This window comes from Erythrolamprus reginae, chromosome 13 (genome assembly GCF_031021105.1).
Source record: "Erythrolamprus reginae isolate rEryReg1 chromosome 13, rEryReg1.hap1, whole genome shotgun sequence".
Lineage (NCBI taxonomy): Eukaryota > Metazoa > Chordata > Lepidosauria > Squamata > Dipsadidae > Erythrolamprus > Erythrolamprus reginae.
In genome coordinates this window covers 15559431-15579385 of record NC_091962.1, presented here as the reverse complement: position 1 = coordinate 15579385, position 19955 = coordinate 15559431, and the positions used below count along the sequence as shown (strand labels likewise).

Below are 19955 nucleotides of genomic sequence, written 5' to 3'. Positions count from 1 at the left end.
TTCCTCTGGCTTTCATATGTCTTGTACTTAACCCCAGGCAGGTCCTGGAGTTAAGTACGTAATTAATCCTCCTCCCTCTTTCTCCTTTTTATTCACCACAACAACCACCTTGCGAGGTGGGTTGGGCCCTGTTTCCGTGGTTGGCTCAAAGTCACCCACCCAGCTTTGGTGCCTTGAGGCGGGATTGGAACTCGTCACCTCTCAGGGTGTCAAGCCCAGCGCCTTAACCACTAGACCGCAGCCTCTGCCCGATGGCCTGCAAAGAAAGAGTGATCTGAGCTAGTAAAAGGGGCAACCTCGCCATCCAAGGAGCACCCGGTATTTTGGGGGGGCAAAGGTTGCAGAACCTGGGCACGGCTAGTTTAATGAAAAGAAGGGGGGACATGATCGAAACACTTAAATATGTTACAGAGTTAAATAAGGTTTTAATTGGAAAGTGAACCCAAGAACAAGGGGGCACAATCTGAGGTGAGTTGGGGGAAAGAGCCGAGAAAATATTATTTGACTGAAAGAGGAGTAGATGCTTGGAACAAACTTCCAGCAGACATGGTTGGTCAATCCAGAGTAACTGAATTGAAACAGGCCTGGGATGAACATAGATCCATCCTAAGATAAAATATACAGGATATAGTATAAGGGCAGACTAGGTGGACCAGGAGGTCTTTTTTTGCCGTCAATCTTCCATGTTTCTATGAATGAAGGAGGAAGGGAGGAAGGAAAGAAGGAAGGAAGGAAAGGAAAAGGAAGGAAGGAAAGAAGAGAAGGAAGAAAGGAAGAGAAAGAAGGAAGGAATGAGGAAGAAAGGAAAAAAGAGAAGGAAGGAAAAAAGAGAAGGAAGGAAGGAAGAGAAAGAAGGAAGGAAGGAAAGAAAGGAAGAGAAGGAAGGAATGGAAAGAAGGAAGGAAGGAAGAATGCACAGGAACTGAATGTAAACATGCCTGGGATAAACCTAGATCCATCCTAAGATAAAAGACAGGAAATAGTATAAGGGCAGACGAGATGGACCAGAGGGTCTTTTTCTGCCATCAGTCTTCTATGTTTCTATATAAACTGCTCAAAAAAAATAAAATAAAAAATAAAGGGAACACTTAAACAACACAATATAACTGCAAGTCAATCAAACTTCTGTGAAATCAAACTGTCCACTTAAGAAGCAACACTGACTGACAGTCAATTTCACTTGCTGTGGTGCAAATGAAATATCCAGTGAGAATATTCCATTCATTCAGATCTAGGAGGTGTTCTTTGAGGGTTCCCTTTATTTTTTTTGAGCAGTATACTTAATTTAATGGAAAGAAGGACCATTGGAGACACGATAGCAGCCTTCCAGTATCTCAGGGGATGCCCCAAAGAAGAAGGAGTGAAGCTATTCTCCAAAACACCTGTAGAACAAGAAGCAATGGGTGGAAACTAAACAAGGGGAGAAGCAATTTAGAAATTTCCTGATAGTTTGAACAATTAATCAGTGGAACAGCCTGCCACCAGAAGTTGTGAATGTACCAACACTGGAGGTTTTTAAGCAGATGTTGCATAACCATTTTGTCTGAAGTAATGTAGGGTTTCCTGCCTAAGCAGGGGGTTGGACTAGAAGACCTCCAAGGCCCCTTCCAGCTCTGTTGTTGTTGTTGTTGTTGTTGTTGTTGTTATGATTATGATTATTACCGCTTCTGCTATTAAATCCAGCCTCCTTTCCTGGCTGAGCTGTCTTTGAGCCTCGCCCAACTCTCTGGGCCAAGTGGACACTCCCCACGATTGCTCAAGCCCCACAGAGGGGGTGGGAGGCTTCCTCCCCTCCTCTGACTTGGAGGGAGGGGGCCGATCGTATCAGGCAGGTGGTTGCTGTGGTGCTGGGAGCCGGGGCTGGGTCGCAGCGGTGCAAACTGGGGTGAGGCCCCGAACCACCTGCCTTGCTTGGACACAGGGGAAGGAGCCCGGTCCGCCTACAGCCTGGGACGGAAGGCATTAGAAGTTGGCACGGAGTTCCCTCGAGGCTGCCTGGTGTGCTGAGCTTCTTCCCGGCTACATTTAGACGCAGAGCCCAAATTCAAGATCCAGGTGAGGAGAGAGAGAGGGAGGAGGGGAAGAAGGAAGGAGAGAGAGGAAGAGAGAGGAAGGAAGGTGGGAGGGAGGGAGGGAGGGAAGGAGAGAAAGGAAGAGAAAGAAAAAGAGAGAAAGGAAGGAAGGAGGGAGGGAAGGAAGGAGAGAAAGAAAGAAAGAAAGAAAAAGAAAGAGAAACAGAGAAAGAAAGAAAGAGAAAAAGAAACAGAGAGAAAAAGAAAGAGAAAGAGAGAAAGAAAGAGAGGGGGAAGAAAGAAAGAATGAAAAGAAAGAGAGAGAGAAAGAGAAAGAAAGAGAAAGAAAAATGGAAGGAAAGAGAAAGAAAGAGGAAAAAAGAGAGAGAAAAGAAAGAGAAGGAGAGAAAGAAAGAGAAAGAAAGAGAGAAAGAAAGAAAGGGAGAGAAGGCGAAAGGAAGGAAAGAAGAAAGAAAGAGGGAAAGAAAGAGAAAGAGAGAAAGGAGTGAGAAAGAAAGAGAGAAAGAAAGAGAAAAGAGAATGAAAGAGAGGAAGGAAGAAAGGAAAAAAGAGGAAGGAAGGAAGGAAGGAAGGAAGGGAGGGAGGGAGTGTGTTTCTTTCCTCTCCAGTTTGCATCTAGCCCCATTGAACCAGGCAGGTGGGAGGGCCCCAAAATTGGAGCCGTGCCCTCAAAATCGTGGTTTTCTCTCCAGCGGTTTTGAACAGCTGCTGAATCTCTTTGCACAGAGACCTGGAGCGTTTGCACAGGAATTGTGCCCGCTGCCTGTGGAACTCCAAACACTGGGCCTGTGATTGCCAAGGATTATTAGGGAAAGGTGACCCTCCGGGCACCTGGTGGGATAGGAAGTCTGATTCCTCTAAGGGGCGCTGTGCCTCAGCACTCTCCTTTGAAGTAAGAAAGGAAACTTTTTAAAACAAGAAAATTAGTCCAAAAAAGCTTTGTGAAATAGGCCCTGCACAGTTGGTTATTTTATTTTATTTTATTTTATTTTATTTTATTTTTTTATTTTATTTTATTTTATTTTATTTTATTTTATTTTATTTTACTTTACTTTACTTTACTTTACTTTAATTTATTTTATTTTATTTTTATTTTATTTTATTTTATTTTATTTTTTATTTATTTAATTTTATTTAATTTTATTTAATTTTATTATTTAATTTTATTTTACTTTACTTTATTTATTTTATTTTATTTTATTATTTTATTTTATTTTATTTTATTTTATTTTATTTTACTTTACTTTATTTATTTTATTTTATTTTATTTTATTTTATTTTATTTTATTTTATTTTATTTTATTTTATTTTATTTTATTTTAATTGATTGATTGATTGATTGGATTTATTGGATTTATTTATTGGATTTATTCCCCACCCATCTCCGAAGACACGGGGCGGTTTAAAACATATTATTAAAAAAATAAAATACAATAATTAGTTATTGGAGCAATTAGTTCCATGGCTTTGAAAGATCACAATAAGAGGTGAATTTGATAAGCCGTGATTAATGTGGAGGTTACTGTAATGATTTAATATTGGATGGAGAAACGGTATGTTTTAAGAGGCTTGGGAATATATAAGCTATGTATATGTTTGTAGGGTCCTTTCATAAGAGATACAAGGGCCTCCACTGAATGACTGCAAAGGAAAAAGGGAAATAAATTGTATATTTATTATTCATTTATTACTTGGATTTGTATGCTGCCCCTCACAACATATCAAAAGAACATAGCAAATACATTAAAACATCAGATTAATATGACTAAAAAGAGTTTAAAAACTCCGACATAGTTTAAAAACATTCATCACCATTCACTATGTTTGATAATAATAATGATGATAATGATGATGATGATGATGATGATAACAATAATAATAATATGTTGCATTGGCATCCTTCAGTCTTGAAAGTCCATGGTATCATGCTCTGGAATAATAATAATAATAATAATAATAATAATAATAATAATAATAATAATAATAATTTATTAGACTTATATGCCGCCCCTCTCCAAAGACGCTTGGAAGCTATGTATCATTTTTGATTCTGGGCTGGAGAAAAATAAAAATTTGACGTTAATATATATATATATATATATATATATATATATATATATATATATATATATATTGATTAGGTTTCTATTCGATTGGATTTCTAGGCGGCTTACAATAAAACACTTAACATTTTTGGAGAAATCTTTGCCGCATAGTTTTCTTTAAAAGTTCTTTTTTTTTTCTTTTTGGGCCCGCGGGGTCCGTTTGAAAACAGGGATTGTGATGTTGTGATATTGTAAGTTTGTTTCCAGCCACACAGTCTTAACAAACAGGCTTTGTTTTGCACCCAAAGATGGAGGGAGACACTCTGTGAATTTTGATGTCTGTTTGCTTCAATCCCTTCATTTGCAAACTGGTTTCTGGGTGATGGTTTCCAGCGCTGGAGCCAAGATTGTTTAAAGCCTGTGTCTCAAAAAAAAAGAAGCAAAAAAGCGGTTGGCCATTTTTTCCAGTACCGGGAAGTCCCAAAGGCAACCAGCCATGTCTAATTGACTCAGGCCTTTGGACATCGTGACCCAACCATTTTTGAGTTGGGTAAAGAAAAATATTTTCGGATGGTTGTTCTTCCGGGTGTGACTGCTGGCGGTTGAAATCACCTTTGGAAGGGGGGCCAAAAGGTGATCATACAGATCGGGGTTAAAAACTGAAAAAATTGAGAGTCGCTGAAATTAAAAGGCTGGTCGAACTCGAATATATATTTTTTTTTAACAAAAAGTTAAAACAGTCTGACCATGATGTGTCTGTCCCCTATCCCCCTGAGGTTCCACCAGCCTGTCCTTTCCTTATCCGTCCTCACAAGGACTAGAAACTTGTTTCTAATGCAAAAACACTTAGGAGCATTTTGACGGGCCTCGCTTTAAACCGCGGTTTGCTTATCCTGTTTTATTTTTTTAATGGAACATTTCTGTAAGCTGTGAGTCACTCTGGAATCAGGCAGCACAAAAAAAAAATTATATATATCACGACAGGATCAGCATCGATTTCAGTAGCGAATAAATATTCTCCATTGTTGACCACGGCTATCGATTGCAGGCCTGCTTTGAGAAAGGACAATAATATTATACATATAAGGTTCAGGAGGGAAGTGTTTTGAATAGGAGAGTGAACCCAAGAACAAGGGGGGCACAATCTGAGGTCAGTTGGGGGGAAAGATCAGAAGCAACGGGAGAAAATATTATTTGACTGAAAGACTAGTAGATGCTTGGAACAAACTTCCAGCAGACGTGATTGGTCAATTCACAGTCAGTGAAATGTAAACATGCCTGGGATGAACATAGATCCATCCTAAGATAAAATACAGGAAATAGGAGAAGGGCAGACTAGATGGACCAGGGGGTCTTTTTCTGCCGTCAGACTTCTATGTTTATAGACAGATAGGTAGGTAGGTAGGTAGGTAGGTAGAAAGAAAGAAAGAAAGAAAGAAAGAAAGAAATGTTGGCTAGGTATGCAGAACCAGTAGAAAAAAATTGATTTATTTTCCTTTTTTCCCTTTTGGGAATATCTAACTATCATCTGTCTGTCTGTCTATCATCTATTTATCCATCCATCCATCCATCCATCCATCCATCCATCCATCCATCCATCCATCCATGCGTCTGTCTATCTATCTATCTATCTATCTATCTATCTATCTATCTATCTATCCATCCATCCATCCATCCATCCATCCATCCATCCATCCATCCATCCATCTACCTACCTATCTATCCATCCATCTGTCTGTCTGTCTGTCTGTCTACTATATCTATCTGTCTACCATCTATCTTTCTATTTATCCATCCATCCATCTACCTACCTACCTACCTACCTATCTACCTATCCTGGTGAAGCTAACTCACAAACACACACTGCTTTGAGGGCAAACCAGGTTGCCAAAGAGGAGAAGAAGCAGATAAAGTTCAAAACCAAACCTAGTTATCGCTTTTGTTCCTCTTAGGGGGGTTCGCAAACCATGATTCACACTTAAGAATACGAGTTCCTTTAAGCTGTTTGTGTTGATTGTGTGTTTGTGTGTGAGAGAGCCCGAATGCTTTGCTCCTGTTGGCTGTGGCTCGTGGCATCGGAACAATAGCCAATGAATTGAAGGATTGTGTTGCGGTCACAATCCCACATTGTACAGATTGTGTTATTCATGCAGGCCACGCCACGCGGGGTGAAGCGAGGTTGCGATGCTGTTTGATATGCCCAGATCCTGCAATTTTTAGTCCTTAGGTTCCCGGCCATCCATTTTCTTTCTTTCCATCCTCCGAGCTTAAAACCAGGTGGATACTCTTATTCCAAACGCAAAACACAAATACTGTGTAAGCTGAACAAACAAGACCTTGCAGGTGATCCTTACTCCACGAAAGACCTTGGGATGCTCCTCCTACCCAATGACCTCAGTGCCATTAGGGCCATTGCAACAACATCTCCCAAAAGGTCACAAGAGTTGTTGACCTACTCATCCTACGTAGCTTCTGCTCCGGTAATCTCACACTACTAACCAGAGTTTACAAAACTTTTGCCAGACCAATCCTCGAATACAGCTCATCTGCCTGGAACCCACACCGCATTTCAGACATAAATACATTAGAAAATGTCCAGAGATAAGAGAAGAGCCCTCTACTCGCTACAGAATCCCCTACGCAACTAGACTTACAATGCTAGGTTTAGAAAGCTTAGAACAACGTCGCCTTAAACACGACCTAAACATAGCCCATAAAATCATCTGCTATAACGTCCTTCCTACTTCAGCTTCAACCACAACAACACACGAGCACACAACAGATACAAATTTCAAGTAAACCTCTCCAAACTCCACTGCAGGAAATACAACTTGAGTAACCGAGGAGTTGATGCATGGAACTCACTACCAGACTCTGTAGTATCATCACCTGACCCCCAAATTTTTAATTTAGACTCTCCACTGTTGACCTCACCCGATTCCTAAGAGTTGAGTAAGGGGCGTGCATAAGTACACCAGCATTCCCACCGTCCCCTGTCCTAACGTTTCTCTCCTACTAGTATCATGTATGTAAATATTATATCTAACGTTTCTTCTTTTTTTTTCCTTGTTACTAGCATCATGTATATGAATATTATTATATCATTACCTACCTCCCATATGTACTTGATAAAACAAATACATAAAAATATAAAACAAAATAATAACTAAGTTGGGGTGCCACAGGAGAGGCAGCTTGTATGGCGATACAAGCTTAACGGCGGTCACGAAATGGAGCCTCCCCCATCAGAGGCAGCCTACCTTGGGAAACACATTGCTCAAAGGGCCAAGCCAACAAGGCCTGCTTCGGGGCCACACCGTTCCCACAAAGAGATTACCCCACGATTCGCCATGGGAAAGGATGTGGAATTTCTCCTCCAACATTGTTAAGCTACACACTTTGCGCTTAGCGTCAAGTTAAGAGGCAGGCGGTGTCCCAACCCCCGCACAATTTCACCGCGACTTAACCAGTTTTTCATGAGAAATTTTTTATTCAGGGGGTGGTGGGTGGTGGCAAGTTTGCACAAGTCTAGACGGCAGACCGAGTTTTCTTTCTGCAAAGGTTGGTTTGACCCCCCTGGCCCCCAAAACTTTACCCTTAGACTATCCACTATCCCGATTCCTAAGAGTTGAGTAAGGGGTGTGCATAATTGCACCAGCGGGCCTTCTGTTCCCTGTCCTAATGTTTCTCTCTTACTAGTATCATGTATATAAATATTGTTGTATCTGTATATACCACCAATACATACTTGACAAAACAAAACATTTGGCGGGACCCAGGGGAAGAGCCTTCTCTGTGGCAGCCCCGACCCTATGGAACCAACTCCCCCCCCAGATATCAGAGTTGCCCCCACCCTCCTTGCCTTTCATAAGCTCTTAAAAAAACCCCTTCTGTCGTCAGGCATGGGGGAATTGAAATATTCCCTTCCCCTAGGCTTATAAAATTTATGTATGGTATGACTGTATGTATGACTGATCTCTTAAATTGGGGTTTTTAGATTTTTTAATATTAGGTTTGTTTACGTTGTCTTTTTACTGTTGTTAGCCGCCCCAAGTCTACGGAGAGGGTCGGTATACAAATCTAACAAATACAAATACAAATAATACGTAAATAAAAATAAATAAATTGTCCCTCAATCTGAGGTTAGTTGGGGGAAAGATCAGAAACAATGTGAGAAAATATTATTTTGCCGAAAGAGTAGTAGATGCTTGGAACCAAGTGAATTTAAACCTGCCTGGGATAAACCTAGATCCATCCTAAGATAAAATACAGGAAATAGTATAAGGGCAGACGAGATGGACCAGGAGGTCTTTTTATGCCGTTCATCTTCTATGCTTCAATGAATGAAGAAGGAAAGAAAGAGAAGGAAGGAAGGAATGAGGAAGGAAGGGTGGAAGGAAGGAAGGAAAGAAAGAGAAAGAAAGAAAGAAAGGAAGAGAAGGAAGGAAGAATCCACAGTAACTGAATTGAAACCTAAACCTAGATCCCTCCTAAGATAAAATACAGGAAATAGTATAAGGGCAGACGAGATGGACCAGGAGGTCTTTTTCTGCCGTCAATCTTCTGTGTTTCATTTGACAGCAAGGAATAGGTGGGAAATTTTGCCCCAAATACCGGCTCAAACAGACCTTTCAATCTCTTTTCCCCATTTTTTTTGCATCTCTCCTCTTTGATTTTTAAAAGCTGACCAATGCGACCGCTTGGCTTGGAAGAGGCTGTGGATTTTTTCTTTCCCTTATTTTTTTTCCACTCCACTCCTCTTTCTCATAAAGGAAATGAGATCAGGCAGAATTCTGGAAAGGAAAAAAAAACACATTTGAATCAGGGCCCTTAAATTGTGGAATATTCCCCTGCACTTCAGGAAGGAGTGATGAATGGATGGGTTTTCCCCACACCAAATGTGTTTGTTCTTCCATTTTCAATTTTGCAGCTTCAAAACACGGGCCTTGCTAACAATCGTGTCTTTTTCTGTATTTTGGTTTCCTTTTAATAATAATAATTATTATTATTAACAACAACAATAATAATAATAGTAATAATTTATTAGATTTGTATGCCACCCCTCTCCGAAGACTCGGGGCGGCTCACAACATTAGCTTTTATCCCATCAGATCCTGCATTTTATTTTCATTAAAATATATTCATATTCCTCTTTATAGCCATCATTTCAAACCAAATGTGTTCCACGATGTAGCGGTTCCAATTTTGTATTGTCCATTTTGTTGCATCCTTCCAACCTAGAACTATTACCACTTGGGCACTTTGTACAGTTATCTTAATTTCTCTAATTTCTCCCCTATTGTTCCTTTTTTTTTTTTTTTTACTAACACTGCCATTTCCTTGGTAATTGTCCAGTTTATATTTAATTTCCTCTTTCACCACTTTCCAAAATTTCTCCAAATTCCCCCCTCTCGTTTCCTTTTTTTAAACTAAAACTGCCGTTAACTGAATTTAAACCTGCCTGGGATAAACATATATCCATCCTAAGATAAAATACAGAAAATAGTATAAGGGCAGACGAGATGGACCAGGAGGTCTTTTTCTGCTGTCAGTCTTCAATTTCCTTTGCAATTGTCCAGCTTATATTTAACATTAATTTTCTCTTGTACCCCTTTCCAAAACTTCTCCAAATTCTCCCCTATCGTTCCCATTTTTACTAACACTGCTTATATTTAATATTAATTTTCTCTTATACCCCTTTCCAAAATTTCTCTAAATTCTCCCCTATCATTCCCATTTTGACTAACACTGCTTATATTTAATATTAATTTTCTCTTATACCCCTTTCCAAAATTTCTCTAAATTCTCCCCTATCATTCTCATTTTTACTAACACTGCTTATATTTAATATTAATTTTCTCTTATACCCCTTTCCAAACTTCTCCAAATTCTCCCCCATTGTTCCCTTTTTTTTTTACTAACACTGCCATTTCCTTGGTAATTGTCCAGCTTATATTTTAATTTCCTCTTCCACCCATTTTCAAAATTTCTTTAAATTCTCCCCTTTCATTCCTTTTTTTACTAATTGCCCAGTTTATGTTTAACATCCTATTAATTTCCTCTTGTGCCCCTTTGCAAAATTTTTGCACGGCGAGACGTCCTGTTTGGGAAAGGTTTTTAAAATCTCTTTATTTGGAGGTCAGGCGGCAAGGCCAAATTTGCAATGGGCATAAACTAGGAGACAAATAGGGAAGGCGAAAGAAGCCACCTGCTCCAAGGAGGATGAGCCAGTGTGTATCTTTCTTGGTTTGCATCCAGACACCGTTGCTGGAGCAAAGTCCAGGTTCAAAACCTTTGCCCCCCACGTGGAAGGAGAGAAGGAAGGCCGGGAGATTGGGTTGAGCAGTCACATCTGATTAAACTACCCGGGCAGGGCTGTTAACTCTTTCCCTGGGCAGAAAAAAAGCACGCCGGTTTAACCCCCCAGCCGCGCGGAACGGATTCTTCATCTCCTGGTGGTCTCCTTTCCGGGACAAAGTCGGCCCAGAGAGTCTCCCGCTAGGATCGAGGGGGAACGCTCGGAATCTGGCGTGGAATTGGGCTGCTGCGGAGTGAAGGGGACCCACCGTGGACTCGGTGGGGGTCCATGCCTCCTCCCTCGATCAGTTATTGATTTATGTTTGCAATCTTTGAATTGGGGTGGGGGTGGGGGGGTTAAAGGATTGGGTGGGAAGGAGATAAAGCGGAAGAGGGTGTTTTGGGAAGGACTGAAAAGGGGGGATTGTTGGGGGGGGGGAAACCCAAACCCTGAGGGTTGTGTTTTGATTTGCTTTGTTATTGGAATTTATTTATTAGATTTGTATTGGAATGACAGGATAAAACGGTTTTTCCCCCCTGACTTTGATACAATTTGCAAAGCGTTCCCAACTATAGGAGATGCAACCTGTAGCTGATTTACTCATCAATACATGAAGGGTGAAACGTAGTAGCCAACACAGGAGAGGTGGAGGGGGGGGAGCTTTCTTCCTTCTTTCCTTCCTTCCTTTTCACTCCTTTCCTTCCTCCCTCTTTTCCTCCTCTCTCTCCCTCCTTCTTTCATCCCTCCCCCTCTCTTCCTTCCCTTCCTCTCTTCCTTCCCTCCCTCTTCCCTTTCTCTCCATCCTCTCTCCCCTTGCTCACGGCATCTCTCCTTCCGGCAGGATGTTTCAGACGCTGTACAACTACTTCTGGTGGGACCGACTCTGGTTGCCGGCCAACCTGACCTGGGATGACCTCCAGGGCGAAGATGACCAAGTCTACAGCAAAGCTGCTCACCTCTACTACACCATTCCCCTGGGCTTCCTCTTCATCATCATCCGGCACTTCTTCGAAATGTGAGTCTCCCTGGAGCCACATGGGAGGGAAACGACAGGACTCCTCTTCTTTCTCTCTCTTTCTTTCTCTCTCTTTCTCTTTCCCTCTCTCCCCCTCTCTTTTTCTCTCTTTCCCTCTTTCTCTCTTTCCCCCTCTTTCTTTCTCTTTCTCTTTCCCCCCCTCTCTCTTTCTCTCTTTCTCTCTCTCTTTCTTTCTCTTTCTCTCCTCTCTCTCTTTCTCTTTCCCTCTCTCCCCCTCTCTTTTTCTCTCTTTCCCTCTTTCTCTCTCTTTCCCCCTCTTTCTTTCTCTTTCTCTTTCCCCCCCTCTCTCTTTCTCTCTTTCTCTCTCTCTTTCTTTCTCTTTCTCTCTCTCTCTCTTTCTTTCTTTCTCTTTCTCTCTCTCTCTCTCTTTCTCTCAGCCCCCCAACCTTACAGATTTGTTACTGTGGAGAAACTAGGAGGAGAGAGCAAATCCTTTGTTTGGGGCTTAAAAAATAAATATTGACTCAGGATCAAATCAGCAGAAGAATTAGAACCAGACAGTGGAGAGACTTTGGATGGAATTTAAGAGCCCCAAAGTGGCAGGATTTATTTATTTTTATGGATTTATCTCCCCTCTCCTCTCTTCTCCTCTCTTCTCCTTTCCTTTCTTCTTCTTCTTATCCTTCTCCTCCTCTTTTCCTCTCCTCTCTTCCCCCCTTAATTTAATTTAATTTAATTTATTCAATTTATAATCCATCCATCCCCTAACAGAGTCAGGGTGGCGTACAAGAATAAAACAGCATACAGTAATAAAAGCCCCGATATTTTTTTTTTTAAAAAAAGCATTCCTCCATCTGTCCTTCATTGCTTTTCCTTTCTTTTCCTTGTCCTTTCTTTTCTTCCATTTACTTTTTTCACGCTCTTTTCTTTCCCCCTTCCAGCTACATCGCCACCCCCCTGGCTGGGCTCTTGAACGTCAAAGAAAAAGCCCGATTAAGAGCCACCCCCAACCCGGTGCTGGAGAAGTTTTACTCCAACTCCTGCAAACATCCCAAACAGGTAAATACGACCGACAAGGTGTCCTCGGAAGGGGGAAACACCTGCCGAACGGATTTGGCTGGGCGGCTGCAGAAACGGAGCTGGGTTTGGGGGGCAGAGGAAAAAAGCAGCTTCCGGGGGGCTTTTGGGGGGCCAGAATTGTCCTCCACAACCTCCCACCCAACGGAGTTCTACATTTAGGCCAGAAAAACAAAACACACAGGTATAGTCTAGACCAGTGTTTCCCAACCTTGGCAACTTGGAGATATCTGGACTTCAACTCCCAGAATTCCCCAGCCAGCATTTGCTGGCTGGGGAATTCTGGGAGTTGAAGTCCAGATATCTCCAAGTTGCCAAGGTTGGGAAACACTGATCTAGATGGTACATTGCTCAACTGTTGAGAAGGATGGAGGGAGAGAGGGAGAGAATCAAGATCACGTGAAGGGTTAATGCCATTTTATTATTATTTATTTATTGTATTTATATGTATTTTATAATTCCCTGGTGAGGCCACACTTGGAATATTTGCATCCAGGATGTTGAGACTCTAGAAAAAGTGCAGAGAAGAGCAACAAAGAGGATCAGAAGGATAAATGATAAGTGATAAGTGATAAGTGATTCTTTTAAAGCATGTTTAGAAATATGGCTTAAATGGCAGAGGACAAGTGGAATAAAGATATCCAAGCTATCAACGTTACATGCACTGAATATAGGGGATGAGGCTAATTTAACTAGAATTATTAAAATATTAAATAGTAAAGGGGTAATGAGAATGGAACAGTTATATGAGAAAGATGGAAGAGTTAGTAGAACTAGATTGGAATGGTGGATCGGTAAACAGCAATGGTTGCAGATTAATGCAATATGTACATGTTTAAATAAAAGTGAGAATAAAGAAGCCTTCTTACGAGAAGAAAACAGATTGGAAAAAATAATAAAGGTAAAGATAAATGAAAGTAAAGCACAAGCCAGTAACATATATAGAATGCTATTGCAGAGGCAAGAAGAAGTAGTTAAAAGGTTAACAAGATGTTGGCAGGATGACTTACAAATAGACGAAAGAGAAATGGAAGAAATAATAGTAAATATATATAAGATTAAAAACACGAGAGTTAAAGAGATGAGAAGAAAAATCTTACATAAGTGGTACTATACACCTGCACAACTTGCACACTTCCAGGGGAAAGAGAAGGGTAAATGCTGGCATGGATGCCAGAAAAAAGGAATCTTTATGCATATGATCTGGGAATGTACAGAAATACAGAAATTCTGGAAGGTAGTCCAGAATGAAATTAATAAAATGTTAAACATTAATTGGATAATTACAAAAGAAACAGCAATTTTAATTAAATATAGGGAACTAGGAGAATCTAAAGAAATTAAAACTGTAGCATTGGAAAGTGCTCAAGCGGTGATAGTATTAGGATGGAAAGACTCTACAAAATGGACACTACAGAATTGGTACTGGTACATGGTGGATTACATACATTTTGAAATTATGGAAATAAGATTAAATAATTTTGATGAGAATAAACTAGGTAAAAGACTATATGTTAAGTAGAATCTGTGATGTAAATACGAAAAATAAACTACAATCACTCTTTTAGTAAAAAAGCGTTCAAGATAGAGCCAAGGATCAATAGATAGACAAATAACTTAAAAGTCTTTGAATCCTCCTATAGGGGTGGTGGGGGTGACGGTGTGTGTGTGTTGTTTGGTGATGGGCACATGCACTGTGCACTGTTATATGTTTGTTTTTTGTAAACCTATAAAATCAATAAAAAAATTATTTTTTTTAAAAAAGAAGGATAAATGAAGAACGGTTGCAGGAACTGGGTTTATGTCTGGTTTAATGAAAAGAAGGACCAGGGGAGACAGGATAGCAGCCTTCCAGTATCTCAGGGGTTGCCCCAAAGAAGAAGGAATCAAGCTATTCTCCAAAGCAAAAGAGGAAGGAAGGAAAGAAGGAAGGAAGGAAGGAAAAGATAGGAAAGAAGGAGAGAGGGAAGGAAGAAGGAAGGAAGAAAGAAAGAAAGAAAGAGAAGGCCTTGGGGAGACATGATAGCAGCCTTCCAGTATCTCAGGGGTTGCCCCAAAGAAGAAGGAGTCAAGCTATTCTCCAAAGCTCCTGAGGGTAGAACAAGAAGCAACAAGTGGAAACTAAACAAGGAGATAAGTAACTTCGGAGAGGGGCCGCATACAAATCTAAATGATAAATAAATAAACTTCAAATTAAGGAGAAATTTCCTGACAGTCAGAACAATTAATCAGTGGAACAGCTTGCCTCCAGAAGTTGTGAATGTCCCAACACTGGTAAATGTTGGATAACCATCTCTCTAAAGTAGTGTAGGGTTTCCTGCCTAAGCAGGGGGTTGGACTAGAAGACCTCCAAGGTCCCCTCCAACTTTATTATTATTATTGTTGTTGTTCTTGTTGGGAGAGTTTTGCACACACACGGAAGTTAACCCACCAACTAGCCACAGTTCACAACTATACCTAATTGAAGTCTTCAATGAAAAAACACTGCAGCAGGCTTTCTTGTCAAAATATATTTTACTTTCTTCTTATCAAAATGCTTCCCTAAATAAACTACCACTTATATATTTTAACCACTCTAATAAACTATTCACAATACTATCATATAACTCTCATCCCATCCACCACTGCAACCACTAAGGACTCACCACTAACTGCAAACCACCCTATAACAAAACCACTCTGTAACAAACCACTCTCTACTATAACAAACCACCCCCGTGCAAGGGTGCTACGCCTGTTATATAGGTTACAGCCAATCAGGATGCAGCAGGGTTAGCAAACCCATAGTTGCATGCTGATTAGGGTTTACACCAGCCTTTTCCCGTGGTTACAGACCATTTACTTGCATTGTAACGTTACCTCCGGAAATAAACTTATTTCTGACATTTATCCCCGCAGGGGGCTATCGAGGCCCTGTCCAAAAAAAGCGGCTACAGCCCACGGCAAGTGGAACGCTGGTTCCGGCGAAGAAGGAACCAGGATCGACCAAGTTTGCTCAAGAAATTCCGAGAAGCCAGGTAGACACTTCACCCCCCCAATCCCCGGCTGTTTCTCGGGAAGAAAGCCATCGTTGGGGTCGCCAGCTGCAACCTGGGGGGGGGCACAAAACCCTCCTGGCATTCCGTGTTAAATAGTCCTTGGTCTATGACTGGGCCCGTCAATCATGTTCATAAGTCACAACCGTTGCAATCCAAATCATCGTGCACCTGAGCTGATTTTATGATTTTTTGGGGGGTGGGGGGCGGTTGTGTGCGGCAGATTTATTTTATTGTATTTTTATTGATTTTTTAAAATAATCTTGTATGTATTTTTTATGTATTTATTATTTTATTTTATAATAATTTTTATGTATTTTTCCTCTTTTTTCCTTTGCGTGTTCTGTTCGCTTAAATTGTTTCCCTTATCTATTTTTATATGTAGAAACTTAATAAAGTTTCTACATATAAAAATAGAAAGAAAAGAAAAACAACTTAAACAAACAGAACCTGCAAAGGAAAAAAGAGGAAAAATGCATAAAATATTTTAAAGGAGAAGCAAAATTAGACACTCCTTTTCATAATTGTATTAAAAAGAATTATTTAAAATTTGTCGGTGCAATTTGTTGGATTTTAAAATTTGTGCTCAGTGCAATTTGTCAGATTTTAAAATCTGCTCTCGATGCAATTTGTTGGATTTTAAAATTCATGGTTGGTGAAATTGGTTGGATTTTAAAATTTGTGGTCGGTGCAATTTGTTTTATTGGGTTTGAATCTTTCTGTCTGTTTTTATTTTATGTAATTGGGGCATTTTAATTTCTGTAACGGTTTTACCCTTGTAAACCGCCCTGAGTCCGTTAGGACAAGGGCAGCCTATAAATTTAAAAAATAAATATAATTTTTTTAAAAAAACACCACCATCCCCAAACCACAACAAGCCCACTTTGTGCTTCCTATTTTCCAGTTGGAGATTCACCTTCTACCTTGTGGCTTTCATTGCTGGCATGGCTGTTATAGTTGATGTGAGTACAGAAAAAAGATTTAAACCTCTTTCTTAATGTATTAGTCTCGGTAATTCCCTGGCTCCTTCCTTCTAACGGGCTTGTCTCTCTTTTGTGTCCGTCTGTGTGTATTTGTGGGTCTGTTGCAGAAACCTTGGTTTTACAACCTCAAAGAAGTGTGGGATGGATACCCCATTCAGGTAAGCACAGTTTTCGAGGGAGAATTTATTCCGAAAGCATTGCATGGATTTTTTCAAAAGAAATGCACAAACCCCAATGGGTGACATCGACATTGCAAAGAAGCGAAAAGCCTAAATTCTTCTTTTTCTTCTTCCAATATTTGCTGCTCGGTCAAATCTAGAGAATTTGGCCCCTGAATTTATCCAAAAATGTGGCTGGCTTTCCAATAGACTAGAATAAGAATAGAATTAGAATTAATTAGAATTAGAATTAAAATTAGAATTATTTTATTGGCCAAGTGTGATTGGACACACAAGGAATTTGTCTTTGGTGCAGATGCTCTCAGTGGACATAAAAGAAAAAGAGACATTTGTCTAAGATAAAATAGAATAGAATATAGAATAGAATATAGAATAGAATATAGAATAGATAATAGAATAGAATAGAATAGAATTCTTTCTTGGCCAAGTGTGATTGGACACACAAGGAATTTGTCTTTGGTGCAGATGCTCTCAATGTCCATAAGAGAAAATATACATTTGCCAAGATTAGAATAGAATAAGAATTATTAAAATTAGAATTAGAATAGAATAGAATTCTTTCTTGGCCAAGTGTGATTGGACACACAAGGAACTTGTCTTTGGTGCAGATGCTCTCAGTGTCCATTAAAAATATACATTTGTTAAGAATAGAATAGAATAAGAATGATTAAAATTATAATTATAATTAGAATAGAATATTTTATTGGCCAAGTATGATTGGGCACACAATGAATTTGTCTTTGGTGCAGATGCTCTCAGTGGACATAAAAGAAAATATACATTTGCCAAGAATAGAATAGAATAAGAATGATTAAAATTATAATTATAATTATAAGGGGCGTCCATAAGTGCACTGGTGTGCCTTTCGTCCCCTGTCCAATTGTCTTTCCTTTCTCTCACTTATCATATATATTCTCTTCCTTTCATATATCCTCTCCTCTAAGTTCACTTTTACCCTCATATATATTACTACATGTCTATTTTTCTTCCTATGTATTTGTGCATTGGACAAATGAATAAATAAATAAAATAAATAAATAAAATTATAATTAGAATAGAAGTCTTTATTGGGCAAGTGTGATTGGACACAGAAGGAATCTCTATCTTCGGTGCAGATGCTCTCAGGGTACATAAAAGAAAATATATATTTGTTAAGAATCATGAGCTGCGACACTTTATTTTTATTTTTATCCATCCATCCATCCATCCATCCATTTCGACTTCTATGCTAGCCAATCCCGAAGGAAGAAGTTTTCAGCTTGAGTTTTTAAAAAGGGGGAGAGTTGTAAATACCAGTTTCTGGTTGGGCTCACTGTTTTAATCTGGCTTTTCTAACACACACACACCCTCTTTTTTCCCCCAATCGCAGCCCTTGCTTCCTTCCCAGTACTGGTATTACATCACTGAGCTCTCTTTTTACTGGTCGCTCTTGTTCAGCATCGCCTCCGACGTGAAACGGAAGGTAAGATGGGCAGGTAGGGGAAACTTTTGGAGGCGCGGGAAAATGGATTTTTTTGGGGGCTGTCTGTGTGTCTTGTGGACTTCAACTCCCAGAATGCAAAGGGTGGAGACTTCGGTGGTGGAGGAGGAAGAGGGGGTCCTTCTTTGCACGCACACCCCACCCAGTGGGGTTAGGGGTCTGTCCTCCCCGCCCCCCCATCTCTGCTTTTTCCTCCGGTCACCAGGATTTCAAGGAGCAGGTCATCCATCATGTGGCCACCATCATCTTGATGAGCTTCTCCTGGTTCACCAATTATATCCGGGCGGGGACCCTGATCATGGCGCTGCACGACGCCTCCGACTACCTGCTGGAGGTGAGGAATATTTAAGCCGGGATATCTGGGGTTGTCCACCTGGGCTCCCTTGGGACATCACATCACCTCTCCATCTTCTCCACTCCTTCCTTCCTCTTCAAATCCCCTTCCTTCCTTCCTTCCCCTTCAAAACTCCTTCCTTCCTTTTTTCCTCTTTAAATCTCCTTCCTTCCTTCTCTCATCCTTTTCTTTCTCCCTCCCTTTCCTCCCTCTCCTTCCCATCTCCTTCCTCCCTCCATTCCTCAAATCCATTCTTCCTTTCTTCCTTCCTCTCCTTTTTTTCTTCCCGACTCCCTCTCTTCTTTCCTTCTTTCCTCCCTCTTCTTCCCATTTCCTCCTTCCCTCAATTCCTTCCTTTCTTCCCTTTTCCCTTCCTTCCTTCCTCTTTTCATCTTCCTCCCTTCCTTCCTCTCTATTTTTCTTCCTTCTTCCCTCCATTCTTTGCTTCTTTCCTTCTTCCCATTTCCTCCCTCCCTCAATTCCTTCCTTCCTTTCTTCCCTCCTTCATCCATTCCTTCCTTCCTCTCATTTTTCTTCCCCCCTCCCTCTCACCCTCCCTTCTTTCTTCCTCTTCTTCCCATTTCCTCCATCCCTCAATTCCTTCCTTCTTTCCTTCCTTCCTCTTTTCATCTTCCTTCCTTCCCTCTATTTTTCTTCCTCCCTCCCTCTCACCCTCCCTTTTTTCTTCCTCTTCTTCCCATTTCCTCCATCCCTCAATTCCTTCCTTCCTTTTTTCCTTCCTTCCTCTTTTCATATTCCTTCCTTCCCTCTATTTTTCTTCCTTCTTCCTTCTTCCCTTTGTTCTTTGCTTCTTTCCTTCCTCTTCTTCCCATTTCCTTCCTCCCTCAATTCTTTCCTTCCTTCCTTCCTTCCTTCCTTCCTTCCTTCCTTCCTTCCTTCCTTCCGTCAATGTTCTCTTTTTCGTCCTTCTTTGCAGTCAGCCAAGATGTTCAACTACGCCGGCTGGAAGAACACCTGCAACAACATTTTCATCGTATTTGCCATCGTCTTCATTATCACACGCTTAATCATTCTTCCTTTCTGGTGAGACTTTTCACGGGATTCTTTGGAATTTATTTATTTTTAAATGACACCGACTAAAAAATAAAATAAAGGAGACAAAAGCTGGAAAACGAGAAACAGGAAATTGAATCTTATTTTTGGCCAAATACAATTCCAAAATTTCGGAATTGGGATTTTCTATAAACGTGTTCCTTGATTTTATCCTGTTTGGAAATAATTCCTCTGTTAGGATAGATTAGTAAATAGCATCCCCCCCCCTTTTTATTTTAATTGAAGATTTAGTCAAAATTACAGAGGAAAAACTAAGCAGTGCACCATGGGTTATACAGTTTACAATTACATTAATCCACAAACAAGCAAAGCCCCAGTTTAGAGTCACACGTGAACCTCGTCCTGCTTTTAAATTTTTAATTCTCCGTTTGAAAGTGGGGTGGTCTTAAGCGTTAAGATAGATAAATAAATAAATAAACAAATAAATAAATAATAATATTT

General features: G+C 40.3%; 1 protein-coding gene across 3 annotated transcripts in view; it reads left to right on the top strand.

Moving 5' to 3' along the window:
- CERS2 (ceramide synthase 2) overlaps positions 1 to 19955 on the top strand; it is a 31172-nt gene that overhangs the window by 6363 nt on the left and 4854 nt on the right. For 2 of the 3 annotated variants that reach the window (XM_070766317.1, XM_070766319.1), the window contains exons 2-9: positions 11218 to 11391; positions 12294 to 12411; positions 15328 to 15446; positions 16369 to 16426; positions 16555 to 16605; positions 17996 to 18088; positions 18312 to 18440; positions 19378 to 19484. In XM_070766317.1, coding sequence (XP_070622418.1) covers positions 11219 to 11391; positions 12294 to 12411; positions 15328 to 15446; positions 16369 to 16426; positions 16555 to 16605; positions 17996 to 18088; positions 18312 to 18440; positions 19378 to 19484 — 848 coding nt within the window. In that variant the 5' untranslated portion in view covers position 11218. Of the gene's footprint in view, positions 1 to 1803; positions 2056 to 11217; positions 11392 to 12293; positions 12412 to 15327; positions 15447 to 16368; positions 16427 to 16554; positions 16606 to 17995; positions 18089 to 18311; positions 18441 to 19377; positions 19485 to 19955 lie in introns of those variants that run through there. The other variant, XM_070766318.1, reaches the window with a different exon arrangement.